Genomic DNA, 14,352 nt, shown 5'->3' on the forward strand with positions numbered 1-14,352 from the left:
ATAAATGAACTAAATTAAAAACTTTTTTACAACACAAATGAACCATCACTGAACTTACTTAAGCTGCACTGTGACACTATTTTCTTCAGGAAACAAACTTTGTTGCATTATTTTCCAGATATATGCTTTGAAACAATCTGTATTGTAAAAAGCGCTGTATTCATAGACTCTTGGATATCTCCTAAAAGCGGTTCTACATTCCTTCCAACAGGACCAAAGAGAGCGCAGGGGAGCGGGACGGTTTGCACCCAGAACACCTGGCCAAACGTCCATGTACAGTGAGTCCCAGTCAGCGTTTCAGTCCCAGCAGTGGCTTACCTGCCCATCCGCCCCCAAACGGGCTCCCAACACACCCACCCAACGGCCTGCCCCACCCCAACCCTCCTGCCCCGCAGCACTACCGGCTGGAGGACATGGCCCTCGCCCACCATTACAGAGACGCTTACAGACATGCGGAGCACAGGGACGTGCGGGACCGGCACCGGCAAACAGGTCAGATTGGTGGAATCAACCAATAAACTACTTTGTTTGCAGGATTGTTCACCACTGTGCTTTAAAGTCCCCCTGTAGTCAATAGTTATATCCCTTAAAACTCACCGAAATTTTTTTCCTTGAATATAAATTATTCATGCCTTAAAATATCTTGAATGTAACTCGACACCCTTGCCTCATTTAGTATGCGCGGTTCTATGAATATGCAAATGAGCCCCGCCTCCACTCACTCACTCAGCTCAGAGATCCACTGGTTGACGATCACACGTTGATCTGATTGGTTACAAGGTAGTTTGTGACGTCAGAAACACCAGCGATTTCAAAGCGTGTTTTTGAGACTGTCTTTGGTTCACTGCAGTTTTAAGGAGGAAATACTCAGCAATGGTGTCGACTTATGAACTTACACATGGTTTGTCTTAAAGGTGCAGTGTGTGATTTTTAGCGCCATCTAGTGGTGAGGTTGTGAATTGCAACCAACAGAAGTTACGGTGGCGACAGGAAGTGATGTCGTCGTCTGAGACAGCAGAGAGTAGCCAGTTAAACAATGAAGTTTCTTTACAGAGATAAATTAAGAAATTATGTTTACTTTATTATTCAGTAAAACGATGTTATTGTGAATATTATGATGACTTGTTCATCATTGTGTCAGTGTTTTATTCGCTGACTTTAGCTGAAGCTTCTTATCATGAAGAACAACAGTGACGAAACGCGTTTGTCCGCTCAGGGCCACCGTAGAAACATGTGGATGTAAGCGGACCCGCGGTGTGTGTAGAGAGAAATGCTCATTCTAAGCTAATAAAAACATAACGCTTCATTATATAAGGTCTTTATACACCACTGAAAACACAGTTATGTTTATGATATTGCATTTCTGTCAACAGATCCTCCTGAATATTACACAATGCACCTTTAAAGCATATTAAAACCACCACATAGACAAATAAACAACTTTAAAAACTGGATTTTCAAACAAGAACTGATGCACAGTCACAGGTGTATGTATATATCTGCTATTTTACGGCATGATTTCACCTGGTTTGTAGTTTATAATTTGAGTAATATTTCCAACAACTCGAATGCATTGCAGAATTGCACTTACATGGACATTGATGCTCTATCGTGTTAGCGTGTATGCTAATGCGGTGTTGTGTTTCTGTTATAGCCGTGCATGGAGCCCGTCAAGAGGAAGTGATTGATCACCGGCTGACAGACCGCGAGTGGGCTGAGGAATGGAAACACCTTGATAACGTATGTGTGACCAGATGCTTTCTTCCTTTACACTGCAAAAAATGCTTTTCTTACTCAGTATTTTTGTCTTGTTTCCAGTCCAAATAACTACAAATTCTTAAATCAAGATGCATTTGGGGGAAATAATCAAAATTAAGTGAGTTTTTACTTAAAACAAGCAAAATTATCTGTCAGTGGGGTCAGAAAACTAATCTTGTTTTCCATTTGAATTCAGATTATTTTTCTGACCCCATTGGCAGATCATTTTGCTTGTTTTGCACTTAATTTAGATTTTATCCCCCAGAAAACAAGACATAATGTCTAATGGGATTTTAATCATCTAGAAAATGCATCTTGATTTAAGATTTTTTTTTAGATATTTGGACTGGAAACAAGACAAAAATACTGAGTAAGAACATCTTTTTTTGCAGTGTATCATCTTTCATACATGCAACATGAGCAAAAGAGTCATTAACTCTGCTAGGGGGAAAACAAGTTTTATCATGTCAAGATGGTTGCTGATCCAAGCTGGTCGAACAACCATAACTTATAACTTGATGTGGACTTGGTAGTCCAGCTGATACTTCAAATTATGGACACAGGAAAGTTCTCTGAGAACAGGAAAAACAAGAGCACTGTAGTTAGATAGCTGTGTCAAATTGATGGAGAGCTGATGGTAGAACTGGATGACGATGGGCTTGTTTACACCTGGCTATCAGATTTGTTAAAACGGATCAGTTTACACTTGCCCACATAAATGTGTCTCCGCAAAACAAACAAAATATCTTCAATTCACGCGCTATTTGCAACGTCAGCGAACGCACCAGATATGAGCTGCATTTCATTGATCATCAGCTAATCTCAAAATCAAAGACCACGATAGGGGAGAGAGCGGCATCAGCACTGGAACGATCATTTAGTCTCACTACTTTTAATGAAGATGACTGTGTTTTGAGAGTCTGCGACGTACTTTCTGCTTTATTTGTGGCAGTTTGCTGAAGAGATTCATTGTAATATCAGGCTATAATGTGTCATAAAGCCATAAAACGCTCTCGCACGTTTAGTTTCTAACATTTTGGGTAAAATTTACATGTGGTTTCAACAACCAGATGGATTTAGGCTATTGTTGCTTAAAGGGTTAGTTCACCCAAAAATGAAGATTCTGTCAGTAATTACTCTCATGTTGACTTTCATTCATCTTTCGTTCATCTTCAGAACACAAATTAAGATATTTTATATTAAATCTGAGAGCTGTCTCACTCCTCCATAAGCTTCTCTGTAAGTGAAACTTGCCGGCCCAGAAAGTTAGTAAAGACATCGTTAAAATAGTCCAAGTGACTACAGCGGCTCAAGCTTAAGTTCATCAAGCGACGAGAATACTTTTTGTGCACAAACAAAAACTAAAATAACGACTTTATTCAACTATTCATTTTCTTCTGTGTTTCTCAGTGTAACAGCGCAGCGCTTCTGGGTTGTACGTCAGAACGGAGGCTCACTATTGGCCAGCATCACACACATGACCAGCGTCGGCCAATAGTGAGCCTGCGTTCTGACGTAGCTATCCTATCTGAGAAAACGCATGAAGTGACCAGGTCCAACAAGGCCTTTATGTCGCTCACATCACTGTTACCTCCCCTTGCCTCTACACAAACTTCCCCTCACTCAAACACATATTGAATAAAAAGGCCACAGATGGAGAGAGGACGTTCCCACCGGAGAGAGCAGCTGAGACGAGGCCTGCAGTCTGTGGAATCAGGCTTATTCTGGACGCCATCCAAATCTGAAATAAATACAGCCAACAACATACTCAAAGAGTGAGGGATGGCATCACATGGATGAGGGGAGATGTTGTGGAGGGGAGGTGGGTGTGTGTGTGTGTGGAAGACGGGAGAGAGAAGGATCGGGGAAGAATGAAGTGTTTTGGCTTCTCCCACTGGCAGCACAGATGTGGCGGGGATATTGTTGCTTAACCTCTCACTGCAAAAAAAAACCTTACACATTCAGAGAATTTTAAACGTGGAAGAAGAGGCGAAAATTGGGACTCGTGCGAGCAAGAGAGAGAGAGAGAGAGAGAGAGAGAGAGAGAGAGAGAGAGAGGGGGGCGTTTCAGATAGGGTGACCATACGTCCTCTTTTTCCCAGACATGTCCTCTTTTTGGACCAACAAAAATGCGTCCGGCCGGGATTTCTAGATTCCCCAAAATGTCCGGGATTCGGCTTTTGCCTTCCACAGTCGCCGTGTTTTTTTTTGCTTTAGGTCCCGCCATGGGTGTCGGTCTGGTTTGAGATGTGCTGGGGACAGAGACGCATTCGGAAGTGCATTTTCAGAAGTGCTGGGTACAATGATGCATTCATCTTTTTTTCTCTTTCGCGCAGGTCATGTTTTGAGCTTACTAATGTAAATAAATAAAAATGTATACAAAAATGTGATGATGTCCGACTCGTTTTAGGAAGAAGAAAGCCTTAAGTTTCCAAAAAGCATTAGACACATGACCCACTGTTCTGCTTCATAAGTGCCATGTTGACAATATGACATGACGTGGTTTAATGTACCTTAACAACGATTACCAAATTTCTCTCTCATATTGCTCCTCCAGGGTTCCTGCAGGTTTCAGTTAGTCAAATTTAAGACTTTTTTAAGACATTTTAAGACCATAAAGATTGAAATTTAAGACCTACACGACGCATTGCCAAAAAATATTCAAATCAAAGAATTCATTTTATTTCAATGAATTCAGTAATTGAAAAAGCATTAACTTAATTTACAGATAAAGCAATCACATTAGTAACCTTCCAGACCCAACAACGCGTGTCAGAGAAAAGAACAGAATCAGATATAATTTTTTTATAGAAAATTGTACTTTGCATATTATAGGCCTACTGTAAAAACACATAATTATTAGTTGATTTTAGTTGACCATAACTAGAGATGAAATGGCATGAACATTTCATTTAATTATTATAGTGCCAAAAATTATCACTGTTATCACAGAATCCTGTTCAAAAAGTACTAATACTACACAATGAAATCAATTCACCAAGTTTTATGTCGAAAAACAGCAAATAACAAATAAAATTAGCATCAATACGCACTAACATAAACATTAAAATAATACGATTAAAAATGATAGCCAGATTTTATGTGTCTTGCAACATGTTATATACTAACATGTACAAGTTCAAATAAAGTTGACAAAAAAAGGTTTTTATAAAAAGATAAACCTCACATATTTCAGACTTTAATTTATCTTGTTTGACTCATTCTTTTTATAAAAAATGATTTAGTGACATTTACAATACACTTTAGCTTATCTTTTATTATTAATAGTAAAATTCGGTCCGATTTTCCCGTGGCGTCTGTCGTTGCTATGCAACTCCACAATGACAAAAAAGTTTTAGTGGCTAATGGATTTCCACCGCCGAAAAACGCTTGCTGTAGCTCTGTTACAAGATTTATTTACGGAGAAGAGAAAAACACCCGTAGTGTTTGGGTGCACCCGCATCCTTCATGTCTTTTTTCCTGTTGCTGCGCCTGGAAAAAAGCGAGTGCGTCGCTTCAGTTATAAGCGCGCTTACCGCGCGCCTACATTTGAATGAACTTGAGCGCGAAAAAGACGCGATATGTGAACTGCCTCTTGGCGAGCGACTTCGATACTTTTTTGCTACTTTGTAATAACTTTCTGCGGCCAGCGTTTCTGGAAATGAACGAGGGTAAAAAAAATTTAAGACCTGACTAAATGAAATTTAAGACCGCGGATGAAAATCTGGCTGTTTTTAAGACGTTTTAAGGCCTTAAATTTAAAGTTCAGAATTTAAGACATTTTAAGACTTTTTAAGGACCCGCGGGAACCCTGTCCTCATAACCACTGAAAACTGTCAAAAAAAATCGAACCAAAAGTCCAATTATTATGGACGTAATCTGACATTAAGTATTTCTGCTTCACATTTTCAGCAGAGCGGCTGTGGGTTGACTCCTCATGGTTCTCATGGGCTTTAAATAAGTCCTTAATGTGAAAAAGCTTTACGTGGTTTAATGTACATAAACAACAATCACCAAATTTTCTCTCTCATATTGCTCCTCATAACCACTGAAAACTGTCCAAAAAAAAAAAAGCGTTTCTGCTTCATTGAGGCTTGTAAAAAGCTCAATGGTTTACCTAAACAACGATCAGTGATCACCAAATTTCTGGTTAGATTTTTTGACAGTTTTAAGTGGTTATGATGAGCAATAATATGCATAATAATATGTACATGAGTAATAATATGTAACACTTAATACCAAAAAATCCACCGAAATCGACGCCTATGGGTCCCGCCTTCTCGCACGCCACCATTGGTCGGTCGGTCATGTACGTAACGCAAACACTGGTCGAACTGCATCTCAGTCATTGCCCTCAGCACCACGAGAGCAAGAGAGAGACAGAGCAGCGCTTGCTTGTCAACAGTGGCACAAAAAAGCCCAACTGTAAATTCACAGATGATTTACAGAGAAAATTCCCGTTTTGGTTTCGGTCGAGATCCGTGTAAAGCAGAATGCATGACCTGCAAAAGCTGGCACGTACGTGTCAGTGTCAAATAAAGGCGTGAGGGTATACAAGAGAACATCAGGAGGATTGAAATGATTTTTTACTGAAATAGTGTAGTCGATTTTTTTATTTATTTTAACCTATGGCCATGAATAGAAACAGTGTCATGTAAAAGGTGTTAAAAGCTAAACCATTTTTTTATTTTGTTTGTTATTATTCTATTGATGCGGGCCGAAGGTTGAATGGAAAGGATGTTTTATTTTATGTATTACAGTACAATAACATAGTTACAAGGTTGTGAATGCATATGTCAAGTATTTGTTGATGCATTATCACTGATTGTTCACTTGTTTTTAATAATTCAGACACTTTGACCTGATCATGTTTTGCTGAAGTGTTTTTTCTTTAATTGCTAATGCTCTTTTTACACACAGACTGAACAGAATGAAGCATTGCTTGGTAATTGGTTGAGCTAAACTGGTATTATCTAATTGTGTAGTTAAATTTAACATCTGACAGATATTCAACATAATTCATGTGTGAGACAGTCTAACAGAAGGATGGACAAAACCAGTCAAAAATCAACTGATTTCATTACCATTTTCTAAACTAGAGTGAATAAACCGTGCTGAAATGTTGAAGGTGTCTGAATAAATGTTGGTGTGACTGTAACTGGTCTAATGTTGCTCTTCCACTGTTTTCCATCCGTTTCTCCCTGTAGTTGCTGAACTGTATCATGGATATGGTGGAGAAGACTCGGCGTTCGCTCACGGTGCTCCGCCGCTGCCAGGAGGCGGACCGGGAGGAGATGAACCACTGGATCCGTCGATACAGCGACGTGGAGGATATGAAAAAAGGTGTGAGCTCCTCCCAGCGGCCTCCTCCTCCTCCTCCTCCTCCTCTTCCTCACCACAACTCTTCCTCCTCCAACACTTCTAACAGCAGCGACACACAGCCGATAGGTACATGTACCGCTGCAGATCCTCGGCACGCAGCATGACATCTCATGCAGAAAGTTTCCATCAGCCAACATATCAAAAAATAAAAATCTAACTTGTTTTCTTTTCAAGGCCAGTAGGCATGTGACATTTAGCACACTAACCTTACAGTGTTGGGGAAAGTTACTTTGAAAAGTAATCCGTTACAATATTGCATTACTCCCTTAAAGAGTAACTAATTGCGTTACTTTGTTACATTTTTAGAAAAGTAATGCATTAGGTTACTTTTGCGTTACTTATTTTTCACTCTTACCAGCTGCAGAAAGTGGTTTCCATCAGCCAACATACCCAAATAATCTAATCTGTTCTCTTTTTTGGGACCAGTTTGGCATGTGATCCCACATTAAGCCCACTTACCTTCAATGTTGGGGAAAGTTACATTGAAAAGTAATGAATTACAATATTGCGTTACTCCCTTAAAAAGTAACTAATTGCGTTACGTTACTTTTGCGTAATCAAAATACTTTTTCAAGTAACTAGTAAAGTAACGCATTACTTTTAAAATTTACAACAAAATATCTGAGTTACTTTTTCAGATAAGTAGCAGCATGTCTGACACACTCAGTGGTTTCCATCAGCCAATGTATCAAAAACAAATCAAATCTGTTCTCTTTTTAGGACCAGTTGGCATGTGATCCCACATTTAGCACGCTTACCTTACAGTGTTGGGGAAAGTTACTTTGAAAAGTAATCCATTACAATATTGCAATACTCCCTTAAAAAGTAACTAATTGCGTTACTTAGTTACTTTTTTATAAAAGTAATGTGTTAGGTTACTTTTGTGTAATCAGAATACTTTTCTGACACACTCTTACCAGCTGCAAAAAGTGGTTTCCATCAGCCAACGTATCAAACACAAATCGAATCTGTTCTCTTTTTAGGACCTGTTGGCATGTGATCCCACATTTAGCACACTAACCTTACAGTTTGTCCTTACCTTGGCGTCTCTGTAACTTTATCCAGCGAATCCTTGTCTGTCACAGTCTGTTCCTAGAGACCCACAGTACTGCATTTGGGTGTCTCTGTAAGTTAACACACCTTATTCCAATCAACAGGTCGTTAGTATAGTGAGCTATGGTTTAAATCAGGTGTCAGATAAGCGGGACATGTGCAGTACTCTAGGTTCTTGGGAATAGTCACTGTCCTAAGCAGGCATGACATAAAGTTTCCGGCAAAGTAATTTGACTCTGCCAGTCACATGTTCAGTGTTTATAGTACAGCGGTGAGGGACAGTGGATTTTTGCTGTGGATGGGGCGAGCTAGTAGGGGTGCACCGGTTCAAATAGCTCACGGTTCGGTTTGTATCTCGGTTTCGGTACGGTTCGGTATGTGCTATGTTCAGGGAAAAGAGGACTACTGTCAAATAAAAATAAAGAAAATAAGAACAAAAAAATCTAACTACAAGCAACAGCACAAATAGAGCAAAGACACTAATAAAATAAACAGTGCTTTTCAGGTCTAACATTAGTTTTCAGGTGCAGAAATTGAATAAAGTAACCAAATGTAAAATAGCATTGCATATTTGACTGTATAAATTAAAGATTAATCCTAATTAATGTTACAAAAGCTATTCAATCCAGAGCTGTGAGTGATTTCCTTGTCTTTTGTGGTTTGATTAACATTATAAACACCGACAGCAGGAATATTAGGCTGCTGTCACTTTAAGACATAATGCACGGACCCAATACGCCTTTCTCGACCGTATAAGTTCCCTTAAGGCATAACTGACTTTGTATGCTAGGATACTCATCAAGACGGACATTTTTGTGTGAATTTTCTGAATGTCGAATGGTCTCTTTCGCGTCTTGCTCTTCAATGTTTAAATTGGAAAGGCTTAAATGAGTTTTAGTTTAAACACAGATAGCAATGTGTGTTCAGATTTCGCATCTGACATGACGGCGTAAATGACTGGTCATGTTCGAGCAAACGGCGCTCGCATTGAACAAAGCTTACAAAGAGTGACCGTTTTTGTTCATGATTTTTGATCATTGCTGTTGTAATGTATAATTGGGGAGCCAGCATCTGCATCCATCGACAGAAACATACATTAGCGGAACTGTCTGTTTCACGCATTATTATTTTCAACAAACCAGATTATAGATGCGTCATCAGATTTGAGATCAACCGCGGTGCAAGTGCGTGCCGAACCGCGGGTGGAGAACGGTACGGTTCGGGTTTTTTTCCCGAGAACCGTTACACTCCTACTACCTAATGCGATGATGACACAGAAATATAAACCAAGCAGCCAACAGAATTGTTGCTATTTGTTATTGCAGTCATTAGGGAAGGGTGCGTCACACTTGGTAAGGACATGGTTGTCAAGCTCCAAGAGCGTGTCATAATTTTAGATGATCGGCAGGGTTTTTTGGTGCTGTCTATGGCTGATAAGAAGCTTTTCTCTCACCCCAGGAAAACTCAAGTCGCTCTTTTGATGCTCTTTTACAGAAATCCACAGAGATTTCTTGCACCGGCCCCCTTCAGGATACCTTCCCGAGGAGATCTGGAGAAAGGCTGGTGAGTCAACCGGACAGAGCATCGACTTCCACACATGCACACCAATATATGACCCTGGACCACAAAACCAGTCACATGGGTCAATTTTTTGCACTTGAGATTTATACATCACATGAAAGCTGAATAAATAAGATTTCCATTGATGTAGTTAGGATAGGACAATATTTGGCTAAGATATGACTTGAAAATCTGGAATCTGAGGGTGCAAAAAAATCAAAACATTGAGAAAATCTCCTTTAAAGTTGTTCATTTATGTTCACGATTGTGCTGCATTCACTCACAAAAATATATTTTTATTTTTATTTTTATATTTTTAAATATATTTACAGTAGGAAATTTACAAAATATCTTCATGGAACATGATCTTTACTTAATATCCTAATGATTTTTGGCATTAAAGAAAAATAGATCATTTTGACCCATACAATGTATTATTGGCTTTTTCCACAAATATACCCGTGCGACTCGTGACTGGTTTTGTGGTCCAGGGTCACATATATGCCAACTGGCCTGCAGGGTCTCACAGCTGTAGTTATGCAAGGCCAGGGGGTCGTTGAATGTCATTAGTGTTCAGAGATCTCCATCTGTCATGGCCATGAAAGACAACTGCAGTTGAATCTGCAGTGATAATGCAGAAACCTGCGGTCAACAGCAGATCAGCACAGGCAGAGCCGACAAACGTGACAAACAGGGTTTGTACAAGATGCTCAAAATGCTTGAAGTACTTGAATTTGACTTTTTGAAATTTAAGCAACCCTTGAAAACTTTATGAAAATTTATGAAAGACAATATATGAGAAATTAGTGTTTAATTTCATCGATAAACAATCTTTTCACTCAAAATTAACGCTGCAGTCTGTCTGACATTGATATCGAGGCATTTCGCATGGCTATGAGGGTGATATTTCTCATAAATATTAAAGTATATGATACAGCTTTCATTATTCAGGTCAATCATATATTGTCATCGTATCCTTTCAGTGGTTAAAGTTACCAGTCATTGCATGTGCCGCACTTTATTTGTACCATTTTGTTTATTGGTTTATTTTTTGTTTATCTATTTACCTTTTTTTTTTAATATTAAAGATAATAAAGATATTGTTTTATAAGTGAGATCTCTGATTGTAGTCCTTGAAAAAAAACTAAAAAGTAGTGCTTGAAAAGTTCATTTTCCAGTATCTGTACGAACCCTGAAGAAAGGAGAGTGAGGGGAAACATGGCCGGATTGTTCTTGGATTAATCTGTTTTATTATAACATATTAAGGGGGCTGTACATAAGCCTGGTTGGCCATAAAGGTCACACATAATACTGATGAGGTCAGCCAGAGCACAGGTGGTGTCACTTGCCCAAAGGTCAGAGGTTAAAGGGCACTTATTAATTGTGACCCACACCAGTAACATTACAGCTGAGTAAAATCAATATGCCATTACTAATTTATTAAACTGCTGTTGTCTGCAAATCTTAGCTGCATTTTCACTGTGACAAAATCCCTTTTAACTGCAGTTGTTTTTCATGCAGGTTCTACAAGTATCCCACTCTCGCCAGCATTAAAGCAACTTCAGAACAAACAGGGTGAGTAACAGCACCCATATTACACCTGTACTACTGTTTTTTTTACAGTTTATTGCATAGATGGCCCCTGAAGACTTAAAGGGGTGGTATAATAATGCCCTTTCCACAAGATGTAAAATAAGTCTCTGATGTCCCCAGAGTGTGTATTGTGAAGTTTTAGCTCAAAATACCCCACAGATATTTTTATACAGTGTTTAAATTGGCACTTTTTGAGGGTGAGCAAAAACGCGCTGTTTTTGTGTCTGTCCCTTTAAATGCAAATGAGCTGCTGCTCCCGGCACAAGGGGGCGGAGCTTCAAGAGCTTGCGTGACATGCACTGAACATTACAAAAACTTTTAGCTTTTATGTTCAAACCGGAGTCGGACAAAGATGGAGAGACTCAAGAAGAAGTGACGACATGTAGAAGCAACAGGACATTTCTGAATGTTTAGTTGATGAATTTATGAAGCTGATGTGTAGTTATCTTCTAGTCATTGATTAGCATATTCTGTCATGATAATCTATAAATCGTGTTCAGGGGGCGGGTTTATGTAAATTTTAGGGTTGGTGATGTCACTAACCCGGGAGGAATGTGGTGTAGTCTCTACCAGCCGTTTGTTGTAGTCCTTAAAAAGCGATTTCTGTAAAAGCAAATATCTCCCTTTGCTCTGAACTTTGAGCGTCGTAACTTTGCAGATGTTGTTTATGCTCAAACAGCAACATTACACACTAACTAAAGTTAGAAAAGTCAAATCATAATCAACCACCTCTTTAATGGAGTTCTCTCAGGTGTTTCTCCTAAAATCTCTCATCCAAACAAATGAGTCTTGGAAGAATTCGATGAAAAATGTTTGAGATGTTTGATGGCTGGCTGGCAAATCTGACCATAGTTTGAAGTATTGACAGGCCTTTTCTGAAATTTTCAGAGGTAAACTGAAAACTGAGATTACTAGGATTTCATAAACTGGTAACTCAGGTAAAAAATAAAGTCTGGGAGAAATAATTGAGATATTAAAGGCGTGTCAGAATACATTTTCTTACCTGTGAGTGTCTAGATTTTGATGTCCTTCTGCCTTTGAGGCCTGAAACTGAAAAGAATACAAGAGGATAGTAGAAAGAGAAAAACCTTGAAAACTGACATATCCCTGTGGGATTAAAACGTTAATATTGCCGCCCCATGGTTTCCATTATGTGCCAATTGCTTTAGCATCTGCTCCCAAGTCTCCTTGATAAAAATTAATTAAATTTGCAAACTAATTTTAGTGGTGCATGCTCCGAGTCTGATTAAGCCGTCTAGTGTTTTCAAAGATACTGAGAAATTGGCGAGAACCAAAAAGATGATGAAGAGAAAAGCAAAGAAGTGAAGAATGAATGCATGAAAAAAAAAAAAAAACGAGGAGATGTGTGTGGGAGGTGCGGAGAGAACAGACTGAATACTAACTAGCTTTCCAGCTGAGACAGTAGTGATGTAGATTTGAACACACACACACACACACACACACACACACACACACACACACACACACACACACACACACACACACACACACACACTCAGTCAGTCAGTAGCCTGAGGCAGAACTCTATAGAGAATTGAATGGAGGGGTGTGTTATGACAGATATTTATGATCACAACCAGCTTTCTAGAGTAAACACACTATGGTGCAAAGATTGTAGTGTGTGTGCGTGTGTGTGTGCCCCCTGCAGCAGTAAACACATGCATTAACAGAACACACAATATCCTGACAGATTCTGAAATCCTCCACATACTCTCTAAACCCCATAACCCCACAAAACACTAGTTTTGACAACAAGTTATTGACATGAACTTTTTTCCTCACCAGCCACTGTGGTTTTCCAAAGTTACTATCCACTCAGCATTTTCACTGGCCATAATTTTGACATCGATACAATGGGGAAAAACTGCTATATAGATATTCTTAATATTATCTCATAATTTGTCATGTTTTATTAGGCTGCTGTCACTTTAAGAGCTGACACACAGATCCATTATACTGTTACACATGCGTTTTATTTCTCAACTGTTCATGTTCACTTAAAACAGAACTGACTGTTTCCGTGAATACTCGTCAAGAGGCATTTTGAGGCATAAGGCATTTTGACCTTATTTTGTGTGTATTTGACTGTTTAAGTGCAATAAACAGCGATAAAGAGCTCAATGTGGTTCTGAGAGGCGGCTTTATGTGCCGCACTTTGGGTTTGAGCACAAAATCTGCAGGAATGAGTAAAATTATGCGCAATCCCTCGCCGAAATTCAAGCCCTGTAACACCAACAATATTCATCCGGAGCAAATGAAAGGAGTGAGTGAGGAGAGGCGGGTTTGTGTGTCTCTCGCTGTCGGAGAGATGAGAGAGAGAGAGAGACTGGTATCGTGTGTGTATTCTGTGGGAAATGAGTATTGGAAGCATTTCAGATTTTTCAATATTGATATAGAAAAAATCACTATTTTTGAAAAATACTACATTGCACTTAGTTTATTATTTCAGATGCTTTTTAAAAGACTACATTTGAAAATGTATATACTATATGTAAAATTGGCTAGTACTTCAGTACTGAATGCAATAGGAGTATATATACATTTTTGTATGATTTTTTACACTCTGCTTGTCAGTACAATCTGTGCTTGCTGTTTCACCAAATGATACATACAATTCTGCATTGGGTTTTTGCCCAAACAGAGCCTGTCTGAAGGCAGCATGTGTGTCTGCTACTGTTTGGATCCTCCTCACTTTGGGAATGTGCCATGAAATGTGGTTTAGGTCACCGAGCTCACTCGCTTTCAGAGCTTATGCTAAATGTTCACATTAAAAAGGTTAAGGAAAGACACTGCAGCACAAGGACCTCTAATGTTAAGACACTCTCACACCTGCATGTCCTGAAAACACACACACACACACACACACACACACACACACACACACACACACACACACAACAAGTTTGCCACAACAAGTCATCCTGGTTATCCACTTAGTGAAAAATATGAAATATTGGTAACACTTTACAATAAGGTTCATTAGTT

General features: G+C 39.1%; 1 protein-coding gene across 4 annotated transcripts in view; it reads left to right on the top strand.

The window, feature by feature from the left end:
* The window catches only part of cbfa2t3 (CBFA2/RUNX1 partner transcriptional co-repressor 3), a 64,636-nt gene that overhangs the window by 46,250 nt on the left and 4,034 nt on the right, over positions 1–14,352 (top strand). For 2 of the 4 annotated variants that reach the window (XM_084403626.1, XM_084403628.1), the window contains exons 6-10: positions 212–492; positions 1,655–1,740; positions 6,966–7,206; positions 9,688–9,756; positions 11,275–11,328. In XM_084403626.1, the coding sequence (XP_084259752.1) occupies positions 212–492; positions 1,655–1,740; positions 6,966–7,206; positions 9,688–9,756; positions 11,275–11,328 (731 nt within the window). The remainder of the gene's footprint in view (positions 1–211; positions 493–1,654; positions 1,741–6,965; positions 7,207–9,687; positions 9,757–11,274; positions 11,329–14,352) is intronic. The other 2 variants (XM_084403627.1, XM_084403629.1) reach the window with 1 other exon arrangement.

This window comes from Rutilus rutilus (assembly GCF_951802725.1).
Source record: "Rutilus rutilus genome assembly, chromosome: 3".
Lineage (NCBI taxonomy): Eukaryota > Metazoa > Chordata > Actinopteri > Cypriniformes > Leuciscidae > Rutilus > Rutilus rutilus.